General features: G+C 39.4%; 1 protein-coding gene across 1 annotated transcript in view; it reads right to left on the bottom strand.

Annotated features, from left to right (window-relative positions):
* LOC134290296 (uncharacterized) overlaps window positions 1-27,341 on the bottom strand; it is a 58,454-nt gene that overhangs the window by 1,025 nt on the left and 30,088 nt on the right. Inside the window, exon 4 of the mRNA XM_062857396.1 lies at window positions 13,206-13,222. Coding sequence (XP_062713380.1) covers window positions 13,206-13,222 — 17 coding nt within the window. The remainder of the gene's footprint in view (window positions 1-13,205; window positions 13,223-27,341) is intronic.

The following is a 27,341-nucleotide window of genomic DNA, read 5'->3' as shown; positions in this document are numbered from 1 at the left end:
CTCGTGAATTGAGAGCCATCACATTGACGGAGAAGCTTCTCGCAATTGAAAACACGTCCAACCGATACGAAGACTGATCTGGAATATCCCAATACAGTTTAAGAATAGTTCATGAAATTCCAAATGGGATTGTAGATTGTAGTTGGATATGTGATGGTAATTTTCTTAGCTAAAGCCGCTACTGTATCGGCTGTAGATGTCCAAGACTAAACTCCAGGACAGTTTGGATCATTCTGAATAGCACACAAATATGTAACACAAAATCCTTTATTTACGTTAATTTGTCTAAATAGATTTTATATCTAAGAGGCTTCATTATACACGGTGACTGGTAATTCGTGTTACACCCGAAAGGAGGTGAAAGTAGACCATATTTGCAGCAAAAAATTGTTCTACAGGTAGGTCCGGAAATCACTGCTAAGTGAGTTATTCAAAAAATAGTGTTATTAAATTACCCCATCTTTAAACATCTCTAACTCAGAAACTATGAACCGTTTAATCAATCTTAGCGCATGGATAGAAAGCTTAAAGCTTTGTCTTTTAATGCTCTTTGGACAGGTAATTGATAAAAAGTCATTTAAATGCAGAAATTTTGACTCTTATGTAAAAAGTGCCTAAAAATGTACCCCCTTTTCACCTTTTTTGATAGTTTACTCGTGAAAAACGTGATAAATGTGAGAAATGTTCTTCTACAAAACATTCATTTTTTGATACGCTACCAAACTGTCCTTTGGTGCAACATTGTATCTTTCATAGTTTTGTCACAATCTTGAATTCAAAATTTTGTGAAATAAATCAATGTTTTTATTGCAATACTGTCTGGCAACCCTACACGTTTGCTTGCTGTTGGTCGTCGTGCGCATGGCAACGAAGTCCAGCGTCGCGGCGGCGGTCATCGTTTGACAGAGCTAACAGTGAACGGCAAATTGCGCGCAATGTTTATGAATCAATCTCAAGGCATCCTTTTCTTTGGGTGAAGATTCAATTCGCCTAGATGCCATACACCCAAACCCACTCACTGGTGGAATTTAGCGAGGTCATACCGCTGGTTGGCACCGTTTTAAGGGATATTCAAACCTACGGGCCGAGACTGGGTCCGGGCCGGGCCGCGGCCAGACTCGATAGGGCTTTTGTCGCTTCGTTCTCACTGCACACAATGCTCACCGGGCTATAGCGCCTACGCACCAGCAATTTATGTTGCGCGAACGCACGCACAGTATGAAGCGGTTGTCATTTATTTTTGTTTTTGTTTCTGCGCACTTTCTCCAGTGTGTTTGATGTACATTCATCCAGAACTTTCTTTTGTAATTTCTACAGGAATCTGGGATTCCTCCAGCTTTTTTTATGATTTCCCTTGGAGTGCTTTCTGGGACTCTCCCGTAGTTCTTTCTGGAAAACCTCTAATGAGATTCTTCTAGGAGTCCTTCCTGGTATTTCTCCAGCTACTCCGTCTTTGTCCTTGAGTTCTACTAAAATTTCTTCTGGGATACTTTCAAGAACTGGTTTAGAATTATTCTCCAGAAATTCCTACAGGAGTAGCTTCCCGCAGTTTATTTATTTTCAGTTCAACGGGAAGCCCCCCTGAAGTTCCTGAGAGTGAGTCCTGGAGCTTCCCAGGCATTCCTCCAGGGCACCCCCAAAAAATACCAAGGGAATTCCTTTAGAATTAGCCCAAGAATTCCTCCAGCATTTGTCGTAGAATCACCCCAAGATTTTACTGGGAATTTTTCCATTATAACTCTGGAAATTAATGCAGGAGTTCTCCAGCAATAATGCATGCTTCTCTTCAGGATTTTTCCCGAAAATTATTGAAGGACTCAAGGGATTTCACCAGAAATTCCTGCATTAATACCACCAGGACTTCCTCAAGGGATTCCTCCAAAAAATCCTCCACGATGTCAACTAAAAATTCTTCCAGTAGTTCTTCCAGGAATAACTCCAGAAATTCATCTCGAAATTCCTACAGGAATTTCTCTTCAGGAATTGTGGAAGGGATTTCACAAGACAATTTTTCAATAAATTGCTCCAAGACTTTCTTTAAGAATTCCTGCAAGGATTTATCTAGGAATTCCTCTGACGATTCCTCTAGATTTTTTTTTTCCACGGTGTCCCCCAAGAATTCTTCCAGTTATTCCTCCATGAGTTCCTGCAGGATTTCATCCCGAAATTCTACCAGGAAATCCTGCAGGGATTTCTAATTGCTGCAGGAGATTCTCTAGAGGTTCCTCCAAGGATTCCTCTAGAATTCCTTCCTGAATTTCTCCCAGGAAATTATCAAGAAATTCATCCCAGGAAATCAAATTCCTCTAGAAATTCCTTCAGTAATTCCTCCAGAAATTCCTTCAGTAATTCCTCACAGAATTCCTCTAGGAATTTCTACAGGGATTTCTTCAAAATTTTCTCCAGAAAGTACTCCAGGCATTTCTCCAAGAATTACTTCATGAATTTCTCCATAAATTATTCCAGGAATTCCTCCAGAAATTACTTCAGGTACTGCTCCAGAGGTAAATGATCCAGAAAATTCTTTAGAGATTCCTTCAGAATTCCTTCCTGTATTTCCTCCAGGAAATCGTCCACAAATTTCGCCAGTGATTCCTTTAATAAATCTTCTATGGATTCCTCCAGGAGTTCGTACAGAATATCCTCCAGAAATTCCTCCAGACATTCCTCCAGAAAACACTCCAGGAATTCCTTTAAGAATTTCGCCAGTGATTTCTTTCGTCCAGAAATTTCGCCAGTGATTCCTTTAATAAATCTTCTAGGGATTCCCCCAGGAATTCCTACAGAATATCCACCAGAAATTCCTCCAGGCATTCCTCCAGGAATTCCTACAGAAAATACTCCAGGAATTCCTCCAGGAATTTCACCAGGAATTACTCCAGGAATTACGCCAGGAATCACGAACTTTTCCAGAAATTCCTCCAGGAATTTCTCCGGAAATTCCTCCAAGAATTCTTTCAGGATTTTTTCCATAAAGTCTTCCAGGATATACTCCATGAATTACTCCAAGAATTGTTTCAGGAATAACTCGAGGAATTCCTCCAAAAATTCCTCCAAGAATTCCTTCAGGAATTCTTCCATAAAGTATTCCAGGAAATACTCCATTAATTACTCCAAGAATTGCTTCAGGAATAACGCTAGAAAATCCTCCAGGAATTGCTCCAGGAATAACTTCAGGGATTCCTACGAGAATTTTTCCAGAAACTACTTCAGAATATCATCAAAAAAATCCTCCAGGAATTCTACAAGGAAATACTTACGGGGTTCCTCTAAGAATGACTCCAGGAATTCTTCTAGGATCTACTCCAGGGATTTCTGCACGAATTCTTTCCGATATTTATCCAGGAAAGCCGTCAAGAATTCCTCCTGGAAACAATCCAAGAATTCCCCTAATTTCTCTTTGAATTACTCCAGGAATTCGTCAAAAAAAAACCTCCCGGAATTTTTCCAGAATTCCTCCCAGAATTCCTTTTAGAAATACCTCAAGAAAATGCTTGAAGAATTTATTAAGAAATTCTTTAAAGAGCAGAAGTGGCTCCAATCTTTTAGGAATTCCTTCACGAATTATTTCAGGAATTCCTCCAGATATTGCTTACGAATATCTCCAGGAATTCGTCCTGAAATTCTTCCCGAAATTTCTCAAGGTTTTATTTTAGAAATTCCTCAAGAATTTTTCCAGGAAGGCCTCAAGAAATTCCTCAAGAATTTTTCCAGGAAGGCTTCCAGAAATTCCTCTCAGAAACACTCTAAGAATTTCTCCATGAATTACTTCAAGGCTTTCTCCAAAAACTATTTCAGAACCTACTCTAGGAATTACTCCAGGATTTCCTCAAGAAATGTCTCTAGAATTTCCTCCAAGAATTCCTTCGGTTAATCTTCCAGGAATTCCTCCTGGAATTATCTCAGGTAAAAGAATTCTTTAAAGAGCTGGATTCCATGTATTCCTCTGGGAAGCGCTTCATATTTTTTTTTTCAGAAATAGCTTCAGAAACTCCGTTAGAACTTACTCCAAGAATTCCTCCAGGAATCACTCCAGTAATTCCTCTAGGTAGGATGTCATCCGGAAATTTATCTAAGAATTCCTCCCAGGAATTCCTTCGGAGTTTCTTTCAGAAATTACTCTCTGGAAGAATCCCTGGTGGAATCCTTGGAGGAACTCTTAAAATAATCCCTGGAGGAATTTTTGAAGAAATACCTGGAGGGAGTCTTGGAAGAATTCCTGGGGGATTTCCTTGGAGAAATTTCATTAGGAATCCCTAGAGAAATACCTGTAGTAAGCCTTGAAGGAGTTTTTGAAAGAGTCACTGGAGGAATACCTGGAGGAATTCAAGGAAGAATCCCTGGAGCTATCTCACAAGTTATTTTTGGAGGATTTCCTGGTGGAATTCATGGAGAAATTCTTGGAGGAATTTTTGAAGGAATTACTGGAGGAATTTGTGAAGGAATTCCTGGAGGAGTTTGTAAAGTAATTCCTGAATAAATTTCTTCAAAAATCCCAGGAAGAACTGTCCGAGGGATTCTTGAAGCAATTCTTGGCGGAATTCCTAAATAAACTTTTCTAGGATTTCTCCCAGGAAATCCTCCAGAAATTATTCCAGAAACTGCTACGGGAACTCCCCCAAGAATTCTTTCAAGATTTCAATCAAGAATCCGTTCAAAATTTTTTCCAAGAATTCCTACAGAAATTCCTGGATGACATCCTACCTTGAGGAATTACTGGAGTGATCCCTGGAGGAATCCTTGGAGTAAATTCTAACGGAGTATCTGGAGCTATTCCTGGAATCCCTGTAGTAACTCTTTAAGGAATACCTGTACCTGAGATAATTCCGGGAGGAATTCCTAGAAAGTTAACCGAAGGAATTCTTGAAGGAAGTTCTAGAGACATTTCTTGAGGAAATCCTGGAGTAATTCCTGGAGTACGTTCTGGAATAGTTCTTTAAGACGAATTCCTGGAGATATTCCTAAGCAATATCTGGAGAAGTTCCAGAAAAAAATCGTGAAGGAAATCCTAAAAGATTGGCTGGAGGCACTTCTGGAGGAGTTCTTTAAGGATTTTCTGAAGAAATTCTTGAAGCATTTCCTTGAGGTGTTTCTAAAAGGAATTCTGGGAGGAATTTCTGGAAAAATTCCAGAAGTAATTTTTTGACGAATTCCTGGAGTAATTCAAAGAGAAATAATGTGAATTCTTAGATTGTTTCCGGGAGGAATTCTTGACGGCTTTCCTGGAGTAGTTCCTGGAGTAATTCTTGGAGGAATCCCGGAAGTATTTCCTTGTAGAATTCCTGGAGGATTTATTTGAGGACAGCCTGAAGTAGTTCCTGGAAGAATTCCCGTAGGAATCCCTGAAGTAATTTCTGAAGCAATTCGTGGAGGAATTCCTAGAGTTATTCCTGAAGCAATTCTTGGAGTAATTAATGGAGTATTTCCTGGAAGACTTTATGGAAGAATTCCTGAAGGAACTTGTGAAGGAATTCTTGGAGGAATTTTTGGAGGAATTCCTCGAGTTATTCCTGAAGCAATTTTTGGAGTAATTCATGGAGTATATCCTGGAAGACTTTATGGAAAAAATCCTGAAAGAATTCTTGGAGGAATTTCCGGAGGAATTCCTGGAGGAATTTCTGGAAAAGTTCGTGGATGAATTCCTGGCGTAATTCCTGGAGTAATTCCTGGTGAAATTCCTGGAGGAATTCCTGGAGTACTTTCTGCAGGAATTCCTGGAGGAATGCCTGGAGGAATTTCTGGTGGATATTCTGTAGGAATTCCTGGGGGAATCCCTAGAAGATTTATTAAAGGAATCAGTGGCGAAATTTCTGGACGAAAGAAATCACTGACGAAATTCTTAAAGGAATTCCTGGAGTGTTTTCTGGAGGAATGTCTGGAGGAATTTCTGGAGGATATTCTGTACGAACTCCTGGAGGAATCCATAGAAGATTTATTAAAGGAATCACTGGCGAAATTTCTGGACGATTTCCTGGAGGAAATACAGGAAGGAATTCTGAAGGAATCTCTAAAGAATTTTCTGGAGCATTTACTGGAGAAATTTATGAAGGAATCACTGGAGGAATTCCTGGAAAAAAAATTGGAGGACATCTTGCAGTACACACCTAGAAAATATCATGTAATTTTAAGTGTCCTGAACCTGACATATACGAGCATCTTCAAAAACACAAATTTAGAGGTTATAACATGTAAATTTACGTCTTTCAAGACACCCCAAAATGAAACTTATTTTTGCTCAGCGTCTAGCAATCGCTAGAACCGATTTGACAGATAAAACATAGAAAAGTAAAATATTGTCATGCATGGGATTCGAACTCCGGATCTCCTGATCGTGAGCCACATCTCTTACCTCTCGGCTATTTCACCGAGTTGGAAGGTGGCTGATGAACGTGATACTGATTCTACGTTTCTGGTGAAACGGATTTGTTAACCAACCAGCATTTACATGATGCGCGTAAAATTGAGTCCAATTTGTGATTCAGTCTTGAAAACATTTACGTTTTTTAATGATTCCGTTTCGTGGAAATTTCAGAATTTCTAAGTGTGTACGCAAAGGGGTCTCATGTGTATAGGGAATCCCACACAGAGTGGGGCAATTTTGCATAGAACGACAGTAAGGGGATCCTAAGTGTAAGATAATTTCAGGGGCTTTCGGAGCCATTGGTTTCGAAGGTATTTCAGGAAGCTTTAGAAGCATTTCGAGGGATACCGAAGGGTCTTCGGGACGTTACGGGGGCTTAAGGCGGAAGCATTTGCAACACTGGATTTTGGATCACTGTTCTCAAGTGAACTTCAAGAATATTTCAAAGGAATTTTGAAGCGTTTCAAATAATCCCAGCTAGCAGTGTATCACTGATAGAGTAAGGTGGGGCAAAAGTTCGACCTTAGTTGAAAATTCAACTTTATTCAAGAAATCGAAGCAGATAAAATTAAATGAATACCGTGTGGTGATTCTACCATCCAGGAGCTAAAAATTTGCTGAACAAAGTTACAGTAAATGTCTTCTCAATTTTGAATTACAACACTTTTTGTATGTGTGTGTCTAATTCGAACTCTTGCCCCACCACTGGGGCAAAAGTTCAAATCTAGTTTTTGTGGGTTTTCGCTAACCGTATTACACTATTTCGACACTTTGGTAATCTGAATACCTTAAACCAATTAATATTTGATGTTGGAACTGATATACACTTTAAAGTTCTATCTGAATTTTACCCAAATTAGGGTTAAATTTACTATACCAAAAATTAGTAGTTTTCCGCCAAATTCAGATGAAACAACTTTTTTTTTTCAACTTTGATCGAATTTTCTCACTAATTCCATAATTTTTAGAGATAATATGTACATTTTTCAGAATTTTAGGTTTTTACCTAAAGTTGCTACATAACTCGAACTCTTGCCACCGACGAACCGACGTGACAGCTAGAACAAATAAATTCAAATTTGTTGTCCGCGACGCCATGATGAAAAATAGCCGAACACTATCGCCACCTCTATAACAGCCCGCGATGATTTGCTATCCCGACACCAAACCCCCGTGTGTTCATATAGGAAACGGTTCGCGTCTGCGCTGATTTGACAGAAGCGATCGCTCGCTTCGCTGGTCGACCGTTAAATTTGGGGGGGGGGGACAGTTTTGAATCACCACTGTCACGTCGGTTCGTCGGTGCTCTTGCCCCACAATTCGAACTTTTGCCCCACTATGTGTAAAATGTGATTTCCAAATCTTTTTTCCAAAATGTTATACATGCTAAAGCATCTTCAAATAGGTATTTTTTTACGCCCCAAAATAAAATATCGGATTAAATTTCATTACAATTCCATTCCATGCGTTGGAAGGACCATCGCATATTACAATTTTATGATCAAAAACCGACATTTTGTCATAACTTTTCGAAATATTGATCAATTTTCATAATTTTTGGAGTGAAAGACTCTATTTCAAAAAGGCTTCGAACAACCTTATCACCCGAAAGAAATAATTTGAATAGAGCTCAAAAACTTCAAAAGAAACTCTTGCCCCACTCGAACTTTTGCCCCACTTTACTCTATTGTTTCTCCAAACTTCATAGAGTTTAGGATGATTTTGGATGTCCATAAAATCTAAGGAGGAGTAGACTTGAAACTTGAACTTGAGTGACCGCCCGAAGTTGCTACTTCAGTTGTGAATATTGAGTAACTCACTGGATCAATCCGTTGCCTTCCATCTTGGCAAACTACAGTAGAATCACTTGGCATGATCCGGAACCACACGATGAAAGCGACTTGCTCCACCAAAGCCTCTCCTCAATGAGACAGCTTCACACTCACACCGTCGGCATGGTGCTGGCTGTCACTGATGCTTGCTAGGGGACGGACACGCAAGGGGAATAACAGTAAACTATATTCACATCCCACACCAGTATCGCCAGATCAGCTACACTCACACAAGGAACCCTTGAGCTTGTGACTAACAGGTATATTCTGTGTGTGGACGTTGGTGGTCTTTTATTTTTGGGCGACAATGGCGCCTGCTGCGTCAGGTTGCAGGGCAATGTGGGGAAGGGGAGGGAAATGATAATTGTAATCGCTCGTTGCCAACAGGCCGTTGAGACCTCTGTGCCTGGCCTGCACAATGCCATGCGGATGTCGATGTGTTGGAGGAAATCGTTTTATTTTTGGCATATGGGTTCACGCATTGGTGCATGAATGCCAGGCGTAAAGTGATAGATTGTGTGTAGATTACTGCGAAGCGGCGCAGTTCGCTTGGATGCATAACTTGTTCTGGTTCTAGCGATCGCTACGAATATACGAATATACATTAGATGTATATGTCGGAGAGAGAGAGAAAGTATATCGAAAGGGACGAGCCAGGGATTGAACCCAGAACGTTCTACATATGAATCAGAAGCGGAAGCCATTAGACCACCAAGCTCGTCTCATAAAGTCAAAGGAAGAGTAGAGGAGTAGGTTTTCAATTACTTTCTCAAACACAAAGTTCAAATGGGGATTCATCTTTCGGGGACATATATGACTCCGACGGCTCCATACGGTTAAACATCTAAAAATTATCACTGAAAACTGCTTTAACTTCCGCAGTTATCCTTAACTTCCCATTATGTAAAAAACAAGTTTTTAGGAACGAAAGAAGAACATATTTCAATTCAATCCGTCGATCAAACTCGCACAAATGGTTATTGTTACCGCCGGAGAACGCGCCGCCAGCCGTCCCATGTCGGCCTTTGAACTTTTACGACCCATACGACAATCAAACCGGATGGATACCGATTTCCTTCGCACATTTTTTTCCCTTCAGCCTTCAGGTTTATGCCACGCCGCCGCTATGATGGTTATGGCATTCCATTTACGGTCTGTACGACACCACCTTGGTCGAAAAACTTGGTGTAGGTTCATGAATTCGATCCCAGTTTCCCAGAGCCATGAGAGCGTTTGAACTTCGACATGCCAACAATCAAAATGTCTTGCCCCATTTTACACATACATAATATGCGTCGCTCAATACCGAAAATCGAGTTTGCCATCCAACAAACGGGGTCGGTCCAATTCAGGGGACATTGTTGGACGATGACAGCGTCACCCGCCCGTTGACGAGGGAGGAAGTTTTTTTTATCCGCATTGTAGTAGGAAATATAAAAGCCAGAATTACACACCGAGAAATCTAGCCCCCAACGCGCGTGCCATAATATGACGAAGGGCGGGAAATTTATTGAACACGTTGTGATCCAAAAAAAAATGCTGCTGGATGGCGGAATGACAGCTGGTGGATATGGAGAAAGAGTGTGAAACCGAGAAATTTATGCTCTTGGTCAGACGGCGGTATGATGGTACAAGATTATATTTGAAAAACCTGAAAAAACTGTATGTGTAAACAAATTACAGGCTGAACATTTTCTAGAGTAGTCTTGGTTAAGTTTTGATTCGGTTAGATTTAGTCATAGTTTGATTCTGGTTTGGTTTTGATTTGGTTTTGGTTTGATTCCGGTTTGGCTTTGATTTGTTCATGGTTTGCTTAAGGATTTGTTTGATTGTGATTAGGTTCTGGTTTGGTTCTAGTTTATCTTTGGCTTGGTTTGGTTTGTTTCTAGTTTGGTTCTGGTTTGGTTCTGGTTTGGTTTGGTTGGCTCGGAACTGATTCTGGTGTGGTTATAATAGGGATCTGGTCCAGGCTTTGATTTAATTCTGGTTTGATTTTGGGTTGGTTTTGATTTGATTCTAGTTTGGTTCTGATTTAGCTCTGGTTTTGTTCTGTTTTGGTTCTGGTTTAGCTCTTATTTGGTTTTGGTTCGACTCTGGTTTGTTTATGGTTTGCATAAGGTTTGATTTGATTATGATTTGGTTCTGGGTTGGTTCTAGTTTATCTCTGGTTTGGATTGTTTTGTTTCTGGTTTTGTTCTGGTTTAGTTCTGGTTTTATTAGATTTGATTCTCATTTCACTTTCCTTTGATTCTCGTTTGATACTGGCTCTGGTTTGTTCTAGTGTGGCTTTGGTTTGCTGGTTTGACCGTGATATGGTTTTAGTGTGGTTTTAATTTAATTCTGGTTTGGCTCTGCTTCAATTGTGGTTTGGTTTTGATATGGCTCTAGTTTGGTTCTTTTTTGGTTTGATTCTGGTTGATCTTTGATTGGTTATGGTGTGATATTGATTTTATTCTGGTTTGTTTGAGGTTTGGTGCTGGTTAAGTTTTGGTTTGGTTTTGTAAAGTTTGGCTTGGTGATTTTTAAGACAAATATAAAGTGAAACAATATTCAAACATTCTTCACACGACACAGCAAACGTCATGACACATTTCAGTTGAGCAAAAGAAGGCAATAATAGCAATTCTATAGAACCACGACACCGAGCAGTTATTTATGGATTTGTAACCCGTGTCCCGTCCATCGCGAATCTTTCGACAACAAGTAAATTCCTTGATCCCCCAAGGCTGCTGAGCTGATCGTTATTAAAACCCCAGGAGAACCGTCTTCGTCTTCGCCATGTCCGTGCCGTGGTCGTTGAAACTTCTCATTTTTATGTTTCTCCGAAGGCATTCCACATCGTGCGTTGTGCCATAAAAAAAGTCCCAGAAGGAGAGTCCTGTATGTCACGACCGTCACAACTAGGAGGCGAGCATCACCACGCCGGTTGGTGGGACGAATCTTTTCTTGACATGACCGTTAAGCACCCTGTTTAGCACAATAAAATTGCTGGCGGCGCGGCGGTGGAGTCGGCTCGAACTGGCAATAAAATACAAGCTCGGCAAATAAAACTCGTATTGTTGCAAAGTTTATGCGGTTCGGGAGCAGTTCTTCCCACAGTTTTGCCACTTTTTGGGGCGTTTCAAATGGATTGTTCTGGGCGGCGAAGAAGGAGGTTTGGAAGGTACCGTAACGGCCTTGAAAGCATACGGTTCAGTCGTCGGGTCCAGTGGGACACAATCGATGCCGCTTTGTGGGAGGTAAATATTTGCTGCAGAAAGAATCAGTATTGGATCGTAAATTTAGTTTTTTGATATAGGTTTTCCATTTCAGTAGAAGGAATAAAATATCAGGAAAAATGAGGAATTTAACCTGCAACATCCCAAACGAGATTTGGAATAGTTCGTTCAATTCCAAGGGTTCATTCAAATATTACGTAACGCAAAATTTGCCAATTTCAGACCCCCTCCCTCCCCCACGTAATAACTTTTGCATGGAAAATTTAGAAATTTTGTATGAAGCGTAACGCAGCGCTGGACCCCCTCCCTCCCCCCTTAGCGTTACGTAATATTTGAACGAACCCCAAGGGGATCATAGAATGTAGTTTAACAAAATATCATGGCGGAAATTGCTACTGTACAGCTGTAGATACCAAGGATTAAACTCCAGGATAGTTTGGACTACCCTAAATGCCGAATAAGTATTTTATAACCTAAATCAGACTTCCTGTGGAACCATAGTTGATAATGCAACGTTAGTCTGAAAAATAGATATCCCGACTTGAAAATTATATCAAGATTATATCATATTGTGTTATGATGTTATAATATTTTTCTATAACTTATTATGTTATAAACTAGATGCAGGATGATGTTAAAATAACTGAAATTGTAACAAATAGTACATCCTGGTCTAATCAGGATTATAACCTATTTTAATATGATCAGATCAAAATTATAACAAAATGTGATATGGATGTTAGCTTAAGGTTTACTAGTTTCTATCAGAATGTGATGCAATTTTGATAGATTATTGTTCAAATGTCAAAGAATCAAATATAAATTATATTACAATGAGTTATCAAACAGCATTTATAACATTATGTGATATCATTGAGTTATAGTATTTCAAAGACACCAAGGATGTTGAACATGATTATATCACAATGAGTTATGAATATCATGGTTTGTTTTAATTATGTTATACTTTTTTTAGGAATTTCTAGTCGGGATGGCTACTATAACAAGTGTAGACTTCAAGTCAAGCCCGTGCACAAGGGAGGGGTTTTGGGGGTTAAACCCCTCCCATTGCCGATGTTCCATACACTAGGCGCCCTTCCGCCCTCTGCTAAAATTTTGAAAAACCTCTCCCTTGTCGCCTTTTCTGTGCACGGGCCTGCTTGAAGCTCTGCTCTTTGGAGTTGTTTAGTTGGCCTCGAATATCTCAAAAGAATTTTGGAATGATTCGTACATTTCTAAGGTGGTCAATTGTATATGTTATGTTACATTTAAATGCGAAAATCACCAAACTACCCAGGTAACAATTTGATGTTGATTAAGCGCTTCTCTAACTTATGCTCATCAGCCTTAATTTGTACAAAAGCTGAGCGAAAGAACTGTAAACATTTGTTCAGCTCTTATACACCCAATTTTGGTGATTTTATCCAGCCATAAGTTGATTTGAGCTCTCCATGAAGCTGGATTAAGGTTGAAGAAGCGCTCATATCCGAGCGAAGAACGCTTTTCAGCCTTTATTCAGCAAATGGGAATGATTTATGATTCTATTTATAGAACAGATCAGGATCAGTCGAAGCTGTAGACTCGCTTATTCATCTTTAGTTCAGCAATTCATCATCACTTATGCAGCACTACCAAATAAAAAAATCAGAATTAGTCCCACAGAATTTTAGCCAGAATTGCCAGGACTCTTGGTCTAGATGTGGAATAGCAGTTCATAGTTTCTGAAATTGAAATATATAAATGATGAATATAATTGAGAATCGAACTTCGGTGCACTGATTCATAGTCACTTACCTTAGCATCTGATCTACCTGAAATGGTACGAGCTTAGTGATTTGTGAAAGAACAAGCTATACCGCCGTGTCTGAATAAAGGTTGAACAATTTTGAACAAAGGCTGTGTTGAGGTTGAATAAGCGGTGAAAGTGCTTTGTTATGAATGCATGGACTAGCTGTCAAATCATCATTGTTTTGTTTACAGTTCAGTGCTCCGCTGCAGTCAGAGAAAATGAACAGAAATACAGGTAAATATTCATAATTAATATTCCACGGTGTAAATAACAAGTATCTGTTATCTATTTTTGGAGAACGTTGGTTGTTTCGCCGTTGTCGAAACGGTAGAACGCGGAAAAACCGACGACATGCTCTAAATTATTAACGTTGTAATGTACTCAACCCAATAGATAGTTTTGAAATCCTCAATATACTTCTCAAACATCAGTTGAGCAGTTTTTCGATGTTGTTTATGAGCATCAGTTGAACAAATAGTTACTGCAACAAATAATAGCAAGAAATGCTTATAAACACGCTCATTTAGAATATCTTTTAAGACAACAATCCCTACGTTATTAAGGAAACTTCTCCATCCTACTCCCTTCCAAAATGATAAGCAGTTCATTCCTCTCATAGATCGATGAATTTTTGATGGAAGTTGGGTATTTATGAGGGAAGTTGTTAATTTTTCAATGTCCCGAGCACACAGTTTTCCTTCGTATCCAAGACTTTCATCTCGCCATCCAATTAGACACCGTTTCATAATTCCAAGCTCAAGCAATTGAAGGGAATCTGCTATCACAAAATCCTTAATCATGTCGAAACCAGGTACTTTCAAAATTGGAAAATTAGAGACGACAAAATCCCATTCTTTATTTTCAGAAAATATGGTCTTCAACACTTTTTCACATTTCTCACGTTTTTTTGCCTTTCTCGTACACTAAGTGTACTGGAAAGGCTATATGTTCACTCCAAAAATTACTTTTCCATAGAAGGCCCGGAGGGTCAAATCACATATACCAATCGACTCAGCTCGACGAATTGAGGTGATGTCTGTGTGTGTGTATGTGTGTGTGTATGTATGTGCGTGTGTGTGTGTGTCTGTATGTGTGTGTACAAAAAAACTCACATCACTTTTTGGCAGTAAACCTCATCCGATTTCAATGACCGACGGTTCATTCGACGCGGAATCTGGTCCCATTGTTTCCTATTGAAAATGGTTCGGATCGGTTCAGCCGTTCCGGAGATATGGCCATTTAGGTGTTCCGGAACGGTACCCCAGGAAGGGACCAGATATGAAAATGCATCATACTTATGCATGCGACACATCAAACCACGGCATTTTCAATAACCTAATGAGCGGTAAGCAGAAAAATAGTGGCCGCTGGAAGTGGCCAAATATACAATTGAACCAAACCCATGCATGCGGCACATCAAAACACGGCATTTTCGATGACCTGATGGATAATGAGCAGGAAAATCATCTCAGACCATATCTGAACCGGTAGTGTTCCGGAACCGGTTCTAGTCGTCCCGCTGTAAGTGGCCAAATATACAATTGAACCAAACCCATACATGCGACACATCAAACCACGGCATTTTCAATGAGCAGGAAAACCATCTCAGACCATATCTGAACCAGTAGTGTTCCGGAACCCGTTCCGGGGTTCCCGCCGAAGTGGTTTAATCTGAAAGAGAAACAAACCCGTACTTGCGTCACATTAAATAGCGGCTTTTTAGATTACCTAATGAACGGCCAGCAAGTGTTTCGGAATGGGTTTTGAGTGACCGGAAGAGGCCAAATGTAAAAGTAAACCAAATCCAGGCATGTGACACATCAAATCGTGGCTTTTGCGATAACCTGATGAACAGATAGCTAGAAAATAGCCTTACGTCCCACTAAAGACAACTGGTAGTGTTCCGGAATTGGTTCCAAGAGTCCCGTCGAAATTGTCAAACCCTGCATGTGACACCTTCAATTTGCAGCGTTTTTGGTTAACCGATGAGCAGTTAACAAGACAATAAAGTTAGACCATATTTGGTTCAGCCGGTAGTTACCCGGAATCAGATCCGGGTAGTAAAATGTAAAATTTAACCAAACCCATGAATGCGGTACATCAAACCACGACCAGTCTTGTAAACATTCGACACTTTTTACTACCGTCATTTCGTTACCTCTTACCTACACACAACACGAGCAGTAGAACGAAGATCAATAAACATAAGAAAGGGTCAAATCAATGTCATCTGACACGATGACATGTGTCTAATTCTAGCTTTACGCATAAATTTTCAGCCAATTCCGATTATGAATGTTAATATTAGTTTATTATTGCATGTTGCATTGAATACGACACACCAGAGATGCCAGAAATACAGATTTTTCTGTATTATACAGATTTTTGACCTTTAATACAGACAAGATACAGAGTACAGAAAAATACAGATTTTTAACATGTGATACAGATTTCTCCAGAAAGCATAAAATTTGAAGTTATTTTCAATGAATTTAATGAAAACTTTATCAATCGCTGCTTAAACTTCAAAGAATTTATGAAAATTTGTACATTTTCTTACATGTTTTAGAAAAATAAATACCAGTCAAAATTAAAAATCGTCAAAAAATAGTACATATTTGTTTGTTTCTATTGAAATCTAGGACTCTAGGTGTCTGCTATACCCTCAAATACGACGATACAGAAAAATCTGTATTGATACAGATTTTTTGATAAAATGATCTGGCATCTCTGCGACACACAGATGGGCAACATAGCTCTTATTATGGAAGAAGACAGGAATAACAAAAGCCGAACTGTCTCCCGAAGCTGCTATCGTGGTGAAGTGCATTCGTTTGACATTTTTGTTTCGAACAGTATTGCTTATCCAGAGAAATCTTCCAACCTGGCGGAGTGAAGAAGACAAAGAAGACCTGTTCCGCAAACGTCAAACTGCTGCACACTTCAAAAAGTATGCACACAACCTTGAAACAAAAATAAATAGTTGAGAATCTAAATTATGTTTAATGACGTACAGCTGCTAAAACTACACCTAGTATAGTTTAGAAATAAGTTACATGTTGTGGCAGCAATTGCGATTACATAAACCATAAATGAAACCATTTTCATTATTTTTGTATTTTATGGCAACCAAGTGAGTGAGAGCTTTTTAGCGTGAACCGAGCACTTTTGACGTTTGCGGAACGACTGCGGCGGTCGAAACCACCGCAACCCCGTTGGATTTCTTCTATTTTACCGCAGTAGTTTGATTGCTTGTGTTGCGAATGTCGGAGGCAAAGGAGGCCGAATATTTTGCGGCTTCATGACACTTGTTTGGTTTGAGTTTTGGATCGTTGTCTTATATTTTCTGAATATTGGATGTTATGCTAATATAAAATGTATCCATATTGAGTAGATTTAGCAAGCAGTTTTCATTTTGTATTTATGTCAATGTCATCAACATGTCGCTCGAGTTTTGTTGAAAGGATATTTTAAAGCACGAGAAAGGCACCATCACCGCTAGGTGGATTAGTTAGGGTTTTTTAAATTGCGGTAATAAGTATCATTCGATTTGAATGTTATTTTTGATTTACAATCCATTTTTGTGAATTATTATGATCCGCACAACTTTCTCACTGATGGTTTGTTATTATCATTAAAGGCTGAATAAAAGAGTCCTAGCGCATAACTTTCAATATTGCAGAAAGGCTGGATAAATGGATATAGAGGAAGTTGGATAATCTTCTATTGAGTATCATATTCAGCATACTTTGATAAGCTGAACAAAAAATGCTTTGTAAACTCAACAAACTACTTTTCAACTAGATGTTCAGCTTCCGGCTTATTCAGCTATTGGCACCATTAACCAACCATTGTTCAGCATTGACTCTCACTGTTCAGCTACCATTGTTACTTGGGTAACAGCTGTAGATGCCAAAGGCTAAACTCTAGGATATTTTGTATGACCTTTATTGTACCATTTCAATCAAGTCTAGTGATCGGTTCAGTCACATTCGCCCGATAACCTTTCCCCCGAATTCCAAATGCCCGAATGACAAACGCCCGAATGTAACAAACGCCCGAAAGTCATTTGCCCGAAAAGACCTTTTGCCCGAAAAGACCATTTGCCTGAAATACCATTCGCCCGAAGAGACCATTCGCCCGAAAACCATAATAATCTTGAAAACACTTTTCTGAAATCAATTTAGGCGTCGTCCACGCTTATTGCTGAACGCCATTATCAACGAAAGTAACTGTAACCATTTTCGTCAGAGGGTTTTGCTTTCTTTGAACACAGTCTGATGTGAGAGTTACAGACATTTTCGGCAATATAGCTGTGGAAACATTGATTGGCATTGTCCCCTCTTTTGTTAATAGGCTTTTCTTTCTAGTATCACCTCCTAGGAAATCACATTCAATTTGATAAAACATTTTGCCAGAAATTTGCCCTTCTTTTAGTCATGAGCTGTTCTTTGAAGTTGTTCTGTTATGGGGAACTGTGACGTTATACATGTAACTTTTGAACTTCTGGATTCCAAACATGGTTTCAAAAGAACAGCTTGTTTAAATAAGAATGGTGAGTTCTCACGATTTTAGTGTTCTTTCTGCGTGTGAGCTAACGACACGTTTTAATTTTTATTAATTATAGTTCGTTTAACGAAACGTAGTTATTCTGAGTAGATCAGTCGTGAACACTTAAGCATTGTCCACTTAGAATCCGGACGCATGGCATATTTTCTAGGGACGCTCTCAATGATCACAATCTTAATTTTTTTACAGCAGTCTGATCCTACACTAGTCCTCTTTTAACGGTGAAAATTTCATCGATTTTGTTGCAACGAGTGAAAAGTTATTTCAGATTGAAGACAAGAGAAGGAAAAAAATCTTGCACAAACACGTTGAAAGTTTAGCGTGGTCAGGTACGGCAGTCGCAAAAAATGTTAATATCTCCAAAACCATTATGTGTTTTGTGCACAGATGTTGTTAATCATGGCATAAAGAAGTGTCCCAGAAGATTAAAGCTTGGGTTCATTGATTAATCTGCTTGGAATTCAAAGATTTGGCAAGAAGTACGAAATCTGGGCATCGTTTTTTAAAAACAAGATGATGAGAACAAATTTATACATGGATGACAGCCTTAATAACCGCGTGCTGCTTTTCAAAAACGCACACAAGGGATCTATAGAGGTTTTACCTATTTCGATGATCTGTCACGGCAGCCGGAACCGTTCAGTGGTTTCGTCATAGATGGGTAGTATTATCAACGAAAAAACACTCAAATTTCGCGTTCACTCTATTCACCAAATTGCCTCTCATTTCGCAATAAGATAAACTTTTTGAATTTTTTCTTCGGAATCCTAATCAGACTAATCAAGGTACTCAGGAAATTGCATAGACGACCTGATTGTTGGTCTAACATGCCGATGGGGTTGATTCTAAAATTTACCACCGTTGTGCAGATTTTTAAGGAAGTTAATACGGAAAAAGTGAAAAAATGTATTTGAAATAAAAATAAATAATTTCAATGTAATTTTTCCATGAAACTACAATAAATAATCTTTGTTTTGAGGGCTTCACCTTTTATGTTTGTTATTCCATCCCTGAGATATACGTGATTTTGTCCGTCCGGATTCTAAGTGGACAATGCCTTATTAACTTAAAAGTGTTGACTACTCTGTGTTGAAGTGTTGTCTTCATCCTTTCGATCAACAATGCTATAACAGCTAATGTCCTATTATGTAATATTTTCACAAGCAATTTGGCCTTCTTCAGAACATAGGCCGTTCTTTCAAACTAAGCTAATAATATGATTACTATTGGCGCTAGTCTAGCTATTCTTGCGATTGATCGGATACTAAATACACCATGCGTCTGTCCTTAAACTTTCATCATGGCAAACCAGAAAAAAAACTTGTTCTAAGAAATTGCATGGAATCGTTCTGGCTGATGAATTTGGGGCGAATGGTCTATTCGGGCGAATGGTCTATTCGGGCGAATGGAATTCGGGCGTATGTCATTTGGCCGTTTGTCATTCGGGCGAATGTGACAGAATCCTAGTGAACATGGTTGAATATACAAAGTAACTCTGTATAGCGGATCCCAAGTATCATGCATGTGATAAGAGTTACGGCAGCGCAAATTTTGGGTGTATAAAAGTTAATTTTACGTTATTTCAACACAAAGCCAGAATAACGTCAAATTAATTACTATACTACCAAAATCTGCGCTGCCGTAACTTTTATATTACTTGTGTGTTGGGATATGGCTACTGTTACGGGTGTAGATCTGAAGTTTCAAACTCCAAGTTAGCTTTGAAGACTTACATTATCCTAATAAGTAATATCGTTGAGTGGCTTCCGAGTTTCCTTAAGATTCAAGGATTTCAGCAGATTATGCAATGTTACAAGTTGTTGCTAAAATGAACAAAATTACTCCTGTAGATTTGAAGGATTAAATTTCAGAACAGTTTGGAATATACCTAGAACAATCCAAGATATGAAAAACTTTATCAAATACACATAGAAGGCTGCTCAAAAACGTATGAATATTAGCCATGTTCTTAACCCAAAAAGGGATACCTTCATGGCCTCAGTTTCGTCACCTCTCTGAGTGTGTTCCATCAAAGACGAGCTCTGAAAGGCGCCTGGGGTCCAATGGACCCCAGGTATTCCTTTTAGGGTTAATCAGTATTTAACGCTTGTGGTGTATGAATTGTTTTGTTTGGCAAATCAATCCTTGATGTTCAGGATGTTCTAGGATGTTAATGTTATCTTAAAACCCAACTACTTATGTCTTTCCCAAATAGAGCAGTAGGTTTGCAATAACTTTACCAAAGACAGATTAACTTTCGTCGAGTGGATGATTCAACACCGCCATATTTCATTTGAGATCATATGATCCGCATACATAACCCTTTCGGCTCAGAAGGGTTAAGGCAGCATTCAGGGAAGCTTTAAGGAAATATAATATGGAGTTGCAAGAGAGGTTTCAGGACCTTTTATGGCTTTTAACTTAGAAGTCTTTAAAGGATTTTTATTCGGACTTCTAGGCAGTTTAGGGAGCGTCAGACGAGTTTGAAAATAGTTTACAAAGCTCTCAGCGAATTTTTGGAAGATTTTTCATGGGTTGTCAGATGTTTTTGGGCAGCTTCAGTGGGTTCAAGGAGAGCTTTCGAGTGGGTTTCAGATGGATTTCAGAGCGTTTCAAAACATTAGTGTGTTTTTGTGAGTTACAGTGCTGCTCGGAAGGTTTCTGGAGATCTTTCCAGGAGCTGCCAGTGCAGTTTTGAGGCGTTTCAAGACATACCAAGGCGTTTCAATGTGTTTCAGGGGTTTCGTGGGGATTTGAAGGGAGACTACATATAAGGTTCTTAAGAGGCTTGAGAGTTTAAGAGAATTTTTTTTTCTTTTTATTCATGTGTATTTTAACTTAAATGCTAATTCTACACTCAGTTTAAGAGAAGCTTACGAGGGCTCAAGAAAGTTTCAGAAAAATTTCCAGAGCTCCAAGGCATTTTGGTGGGTTTTAAAGAGTCTCAGGGATTCCCGGGGCCTTTAGGGGGTTTCTTGTAACTTTGTACGGTATTTCGTAGATAAAATCATCTTTTTTTTTTATTCTTAATCACTTAACCTAATTTACAGCTCTTTTGTCCCCTAGGATACAACGTGAGCGATTCCAATTGGACGCTGCACTGCACTTCCACTTTGTACAGCGTCTAAATGTATTCTATTCTATTCTACTTTATTGAACTGGTTGCCTTTGTGTTTCTTTCACTCTTCTACCCTGTGTTCATGGTAGAATGATGGGCACGATGATGCTGATGTTTGGCTGCTGTTCCTTTTCCAGTCAGATTGGGGGTCCATTATGAGTTGCGGTTCGCCGATATCCAAATTCCGGGTCCGTTAGAGCTATATGCTCCAAAGAGGGTCAGGTGCCAGCTGCTTTCGGGGGAAGAGCAACTGACGAAAAATTGCAAGTGCCGGTGCTGGGTTCGAACCCATGATCATCCGCTTATGAACCGAACGTGTGGACCACTGCGCCACGGGCCCCGACTGTAAAATCATCTTAACATTGACGTTTTACCTCCATTTCCTCTACGGGGATCTTGTAGGGACTCGGTCAGGGCCAATAACGCTTTTGCTTGCCTAGACGTGGTTCGGATTCGAGTTCGAATCGTCTCTGTGGCCGTTGAGCTGAAACGCTTCTGAAAAGCCTTTGAAACATCCAGTAAGGTACCTGAAATCGCTAAAATCACCCTAGCAAACTCCTTAGATCTCCCAAAAACGCTCACCGAGACTCCCTGAAATCCTCCGAAACATGCCTGAATCCCCATGAATCCTCAATGGGCCTCTCGAAACGCCTCTGAAAACTCTCTGACACACGGTGTTTCAGATGGAATTCCTCACAAACCCCACAAATGCCCTTGAAAAACTCCAGAAGACCCCGAAGCCTCCCGAGCAGGGATGCCATATATACAGATTTATCTGTATTATACAGATTTTTGAACATCTATACAGATTGCGTTTATATGGAATACAGATTTTTCATTTGTATAGGATACAGATTTTCCACCCAAAATTTGTATGGGATACAGATTTTTGAACCAGTGATACAGAAATTCATCTGGCATCGCTGCTCCCGAGATATCCAGAGACTCCATAGAACGGCTCTAAAACATTCTCAAAAATCCTTCTGAACCCCCTTAAACGCTTCTGAACCCAATCTTCTCTGAAATCCTCCTTGAATAGTTGAAACTCCGTGACAATTTTTGCGACTCCTGAAATCTCCAGAAATCCCTTAGAAATCTAATCTTGTTGCACTTGCAATATGCTTAAGGAACTTTTCTTCATGATTGTTCTGTTAACTCTACACAGGACAGGTGAATTCAGCGATCACAATCGTCGCTGGCCATCATGTCCTTTTTTCCTGGCAATGACAACCATTTTTACTTGTGTTATTTTTAAATTTTGTTTCGATTTTGAAATATTCAAAATATGTTTGTTTTATTATGTTTACTACAACTTTGAGAATATTGTACAAGATAAAACTTTAACTTACGTTATTTAGCACAGACCGGTACTAGGCCTCTCAACAAGGTGGATAGTCCTCTTTCTGGCCTCACTGAGACAATTTTGTTTGCCGGAGCTCACTTCAGTATAAATAACGCTCCGCAGTGAGATATCGACTAACTGGAAGTTCAATGTCTCGTCCAAATTTGTCTTGTGCTACATTGGTCTCCAATTGACGGTGCAATACCCTGAAAACTTCTCTCTGGAGCCACCTTCAGGAGCTTCCTAGTTCTTCGATTAAGGAGGTCGTTTTCGCCATTTAAGGTTTACAAGCTACTCTATTTCACCGGCTAGATTAGTTCTAGCTAGAGCAATTTGGCATTCAATGAATAATGATCCTGTTAGAATTTCGGTCCATAGGCACAACTACTTTTCAGTACTTCGATGAACTTTTTCAATAATGTTTGGTTTCCACTTATATATTAACTATTTCAATTGTTCCATTTAATGACGCCACGTTGATACTGTGATTCTACACATTGTTTTTTTTGAGGAATATTTTTACGGTGTTTGATGTAAACGAGGTTCCTGATCCAAAACTAAGGGGATTTTTTTCCAAAACCGATAAAAATGTGCTATTGTGTTTAAAATTATTCGATTTCAATGGGATGACCATAGTTAATCTGGAAGTTTACATCGGGACGGAGAGCAAAAAACTGAAATTTCCATACAAATTGCTCAAATTTGGCTCTCCAGAACTCCCAGACTTTTTAATATATCAACACTTTTTCTTTGTCATTTACAAAAACTACTCTTTAACTTTCGATTCCTAGCTTTGTTCACCTTGCAAAATTAAAAATTGATTATTTGCGACAGATAAAACTTTTTCATGTTTTACAATTTTTGCTCACTTTTTGATTAACTTGTTGTGGTAAATCTCACACACCTGCCGAGGCCCGTGGCGTAGTGGCTACACGTTTGCTTCATAAGCAGATGGTCATGGGTTCGATCTCAGCCCTGGCACTTTCGTCAGTTGCTCTTTCCCCCTGAGAGCAGCTGACACTGAACCTCTTCTGAGCCAATGGCTCAAATGGACCCGGATACTTGGACATCGGCGAACGGCAACCTATAATGGACCCCCAATCGGTTTGAAAACAGGAACAACCAACAGCCACACATCAGCTTCCTCGTGCTCATCATTCTACCATGATAAGGTAGAAAGTGAAAGCAGCGCAACGGCCACCAGTTCGATGTAGTAAATTATAAATAGAATACATTTATGCGCTGTACAAAGTGTATGTACAGCTTCCAATTAGAATCGCTCACGCAGTGCCCTAGTGAACAATAGAGCTGTAAATTAGGTTAAGTAATTGAAGAATAAAAAAAATCTCACACACAACATAAACAAAAGTTTGTTTTCACACATACAAGTATATGTAATAGATCAATATATAAAACAATTTACATCAGGTAAACCAAAGACTAAAATGTTGAAAAAAAATACGCAAAACTGTTATTGCTCAACAGCACAATTGTGCTGGTTTGTCACGAAAGGGATATATTATTGAACATAGTGATCTTACTTTTCGTTCCTGAAAAAAAAAGAATATGCGTGAGATGTGGGCCTTATTGGCCGCACACGTAATCTCTCCTCTCTGGAGCCACCATGTGAATTTACCCATTTATGTTGGTGTGAAAGCATTCAGATTACTAAGGAATAATAAGTGCTTTTATGGACGTGGTATCTGATTTTCTTAAGAGCACTTTTTTTTTTAAATGTCGAGTTCCGTTATGTGGGTAGATTATCTTAGAACGGTGTCACAGTTTCAAATATTCTAGCAAAAATATTCCTGTCGTCCGCAAAACATACAAATTGGCCGGATGTCTTGGTAATCGTGCCCTGTTGAGCCCGGCTCGTCGCATAACATCTTCTTGGGCGATATTGAATATGAGTCCGTCATATGAGAGTCCATCAATGTACCATAATGTCACGTAGATAGAATTGGAGACACAAATATTCAATATTCAATTATTATTTTAAGGAAATTATAGTTTTTTTTTTTTCAATATTTGTGTATATGATATGAAAGCTTACTTATAAATTATTGTAACCAAACTGGCCTCATAGGCGAGGTGCAAGAATAAAATCGATCATTATTGGTCGAAGCTTACATATAAATTAAATGAAGACCCTATCATATTTCCTTCATTCAGGTAAAATTTTCTAGGTTGTCATAAAGTTGAAAGTTGGCTTTTTGATTACCATCAATGGTTAACAGTCGGTTGAACTTCATATGGAAATCTATAATAAATAGGACTTAACTCATATTCCCATTCAATATTGAATCAACTCTATTTTCAAACACACACATTACCCACCGAACGTCAACACAAATAAACACAACCGACTGTCAACCAACACCATTTGTCCGGACTTCGGAACCACATCATTTCCAGCAATTCATATTTGCTCGGGCCGAACCTCAATGAAATTCAATTCAGTTCAATTTACGACCGCTGGCTGCCGGAATATTAAATCGCAATAACTGCAAACGCCAGCTCTTTATGCCCTTATCGAAACCAGATAGGAAAATACTTGGTAACACGAAGCCAGGTCCCCCAGCCCTACTCAACTTCCACCAGGCAGACCGTCGTCCCTAGGTCGAAGCGGTGATGTAACGGATTTCCGGGAAGAGTGGTGCGATGATAAGGGACGAGGGTCGACGCTGATCCGAAAACAGATCGGTTCCATATTTATCATTTCCACTTGTGTGTACATGTTTGATTGAAAATTTATGACACACAGACGTGGATTATATATTATGAGGAGACGCGTGCTGGTGGTGTGTATCCTCGTCGCCATCAACTAGGGCAGCGAAAACCACCACACACCTCACCTCATCGTATCGAGATTCGCAATAAACTGGGTCGTTCAAAGGAGGAAATGACGACACGGCCGCCCGGCGCACCGTAGACGTCGCCGAAGACAATTTATATCTCCTTATTGGCAATGCCATTACCGTAACAGCCAGCACGGCACGACACGCGCCCCCGTAGACGGTGCCAAGTTTTACGACATCGGCCACCTAGTCGTCCCTTGGATGGCGCGGTTCGGCTCCACGTCCGTGCCGGTCAAAAGCCATCATGCACGAGAAGGGAAGGCATTTCTGCACAGGACAAACATCGTTCACGAAGCTGTAACTGTTGTTGTCACAGTCGTTATCGAATCCTTGTCATTATTTCTCCAGCTTAGGACATTGTGCCCCTGCTGGCTGGTGGGCTGGTGGACACCCGAGAAATTGAGCAGTGATTTCTTTAGAAACAGTGGCGGGCACAAGGGAAAAAATTGTCAGCAAATTGCGACGACAGTTGGCGTTTCCGGATCAATCGACTATTAAAAAACCCCTAATTAATCCACCTAGCGGTGATGGCGCCTTTCTCGTGCCTTCGAAAACTCAAATGACATGTTGGTGAATATCGCACTTTCATACGTTTAACAGAAATCCATTTCATGGCATCACAGACCATGTCGTTTATCTAGCTTTTGATTTTTGAGCCTTAAACTCTTGAAAAACAGCCGAAATCTTGAACTTTGAATCGCCATTTTGGATTTAAGTCCGGCAGCATGGAAATTCTGGTCGCCATTTTTGGACTCCATACTTCTTCCCCATACACCCATATTGAATGGTTTAAAAGCCTAGAATTCCATTAAACAGCCGGCATTTTGATTTTTGAGACGCCATCTTGAATATTCTGGTCACTACTTTTGAACTCCGGTTGTCTTCCCCATATCAAATAAACCCATATTGTACGGTTTTAGAGTCTAAACCTCCATTAAACAGCCGCCATCTTGAAGTTTATGCCGCCATCTTGAATTTTTGAGACGCCATCTTGGATATTTTGGTCGCCGTCTTGGATATTTTAATCATCTTTTATGCAATTCAGTTTCATAATTAACATTTTATATAACTCATTTTGGTATCATAATAGCCGATTTTTCCGAACTGGTTCATTATGCAGCTGAAATGAGTTGCATAATGAAAAATAGTTGTATAATGTTCATAATGCAACTCATTTGAGTTGCATTATGAACATTATGCAACTCAAATGGGTTGCATTATGAAAAAATCATTGCATAAAATTTTGTATGGAACTCGTTGCAAAACTCGATTTTTTCAGCACTCTTCGTATTTATCCAACTCGGCAAGCCTCGTTGGATAAATGTACGACTCGTGCTGAAAAAATCAACTTTTTGCAACTCGTTACATAAATAACTATTTTGGACTCCAGACATCTTTCCAGTACCAAATATACATATTGCATGATTTTAGAGCTACATTAAACAGCCGCTATCTTGAATGTTGAACCGGCATCTTGGATTTTAAACCGCCATATTGGATATTCTGGTCGCCTTTTTTGGAGTCCACACTTCTCCCCCATACCAAATATACCCATATTGCATGGTTTCAGGTCCTAAAACTCTATTACAGTCGCCATCTTGAATTTGAAGCCGCCATCTTAAGTTTTAGACCGCCATCTTGGATATTCTGGTTGTTATTTTTGGACTTTGGACATCTGCCTCATACCAAATATTTTTGGGTCAAATTTATAGCAGAGGTAAAGAAGTAAAGAGGTTTGAAATAATTCATAGGGGTGGGGGTGGTGTAGGGGTGTGCCTAAGCTTAGTTCTTGGTTTTGCAAAGAAACTATAGAATCTGGAGAATACCAAAGTAACATTTTTTAGTCGAATTGACTAGCAGATGTTCTTAGAACCACCATAAACCAATATAAATGGTATTACATCTCCAAAATACTAATTGGCCATTAAAATATTATTTGGAATAATATCAGTTCCTATTGTATGTTCATAATATTCTAAAAAATGCTGGTGAATAAAAAAAATAATTTATCGCTGTTTGTCGTCTTCATCTGAATAAGAGATGGGAATTCCTCCAGCAGTTTCGCCAGGAATTCCTCTAGGTGTTCCTCCGGGTATTTAGAGAGGTTCCTCCGAGAATTCCCTCGGGATTTACTGTGGGCGTTCCACAAACAGTTACTCAAGGAGCTCCTCTGCTTCATGCTCCGAAAATTCGTCCAGAAGTTGCAATGGAGATACCATGAGTTTCCTCCGAGAATTTCCTTAGTAATTCCTCC

This window comes from Aedes albopictus, chromosome 3 (assembly GCF_035046485.1).
Source record: "Aedes albopictus strain Foshan chromosome 3, AalbF5, whole genome shotgun sequence".
In the NCBI taxonomy this organism is placed as follows: Eukaryota; Metazoa; Arthropoda; class Insecta; order Diptera; family Culicidae; genus Aedes; species Aedes albopictus.
This window is presented reverse-complemented; position numbering and strand designations above follow the sequence as displayed.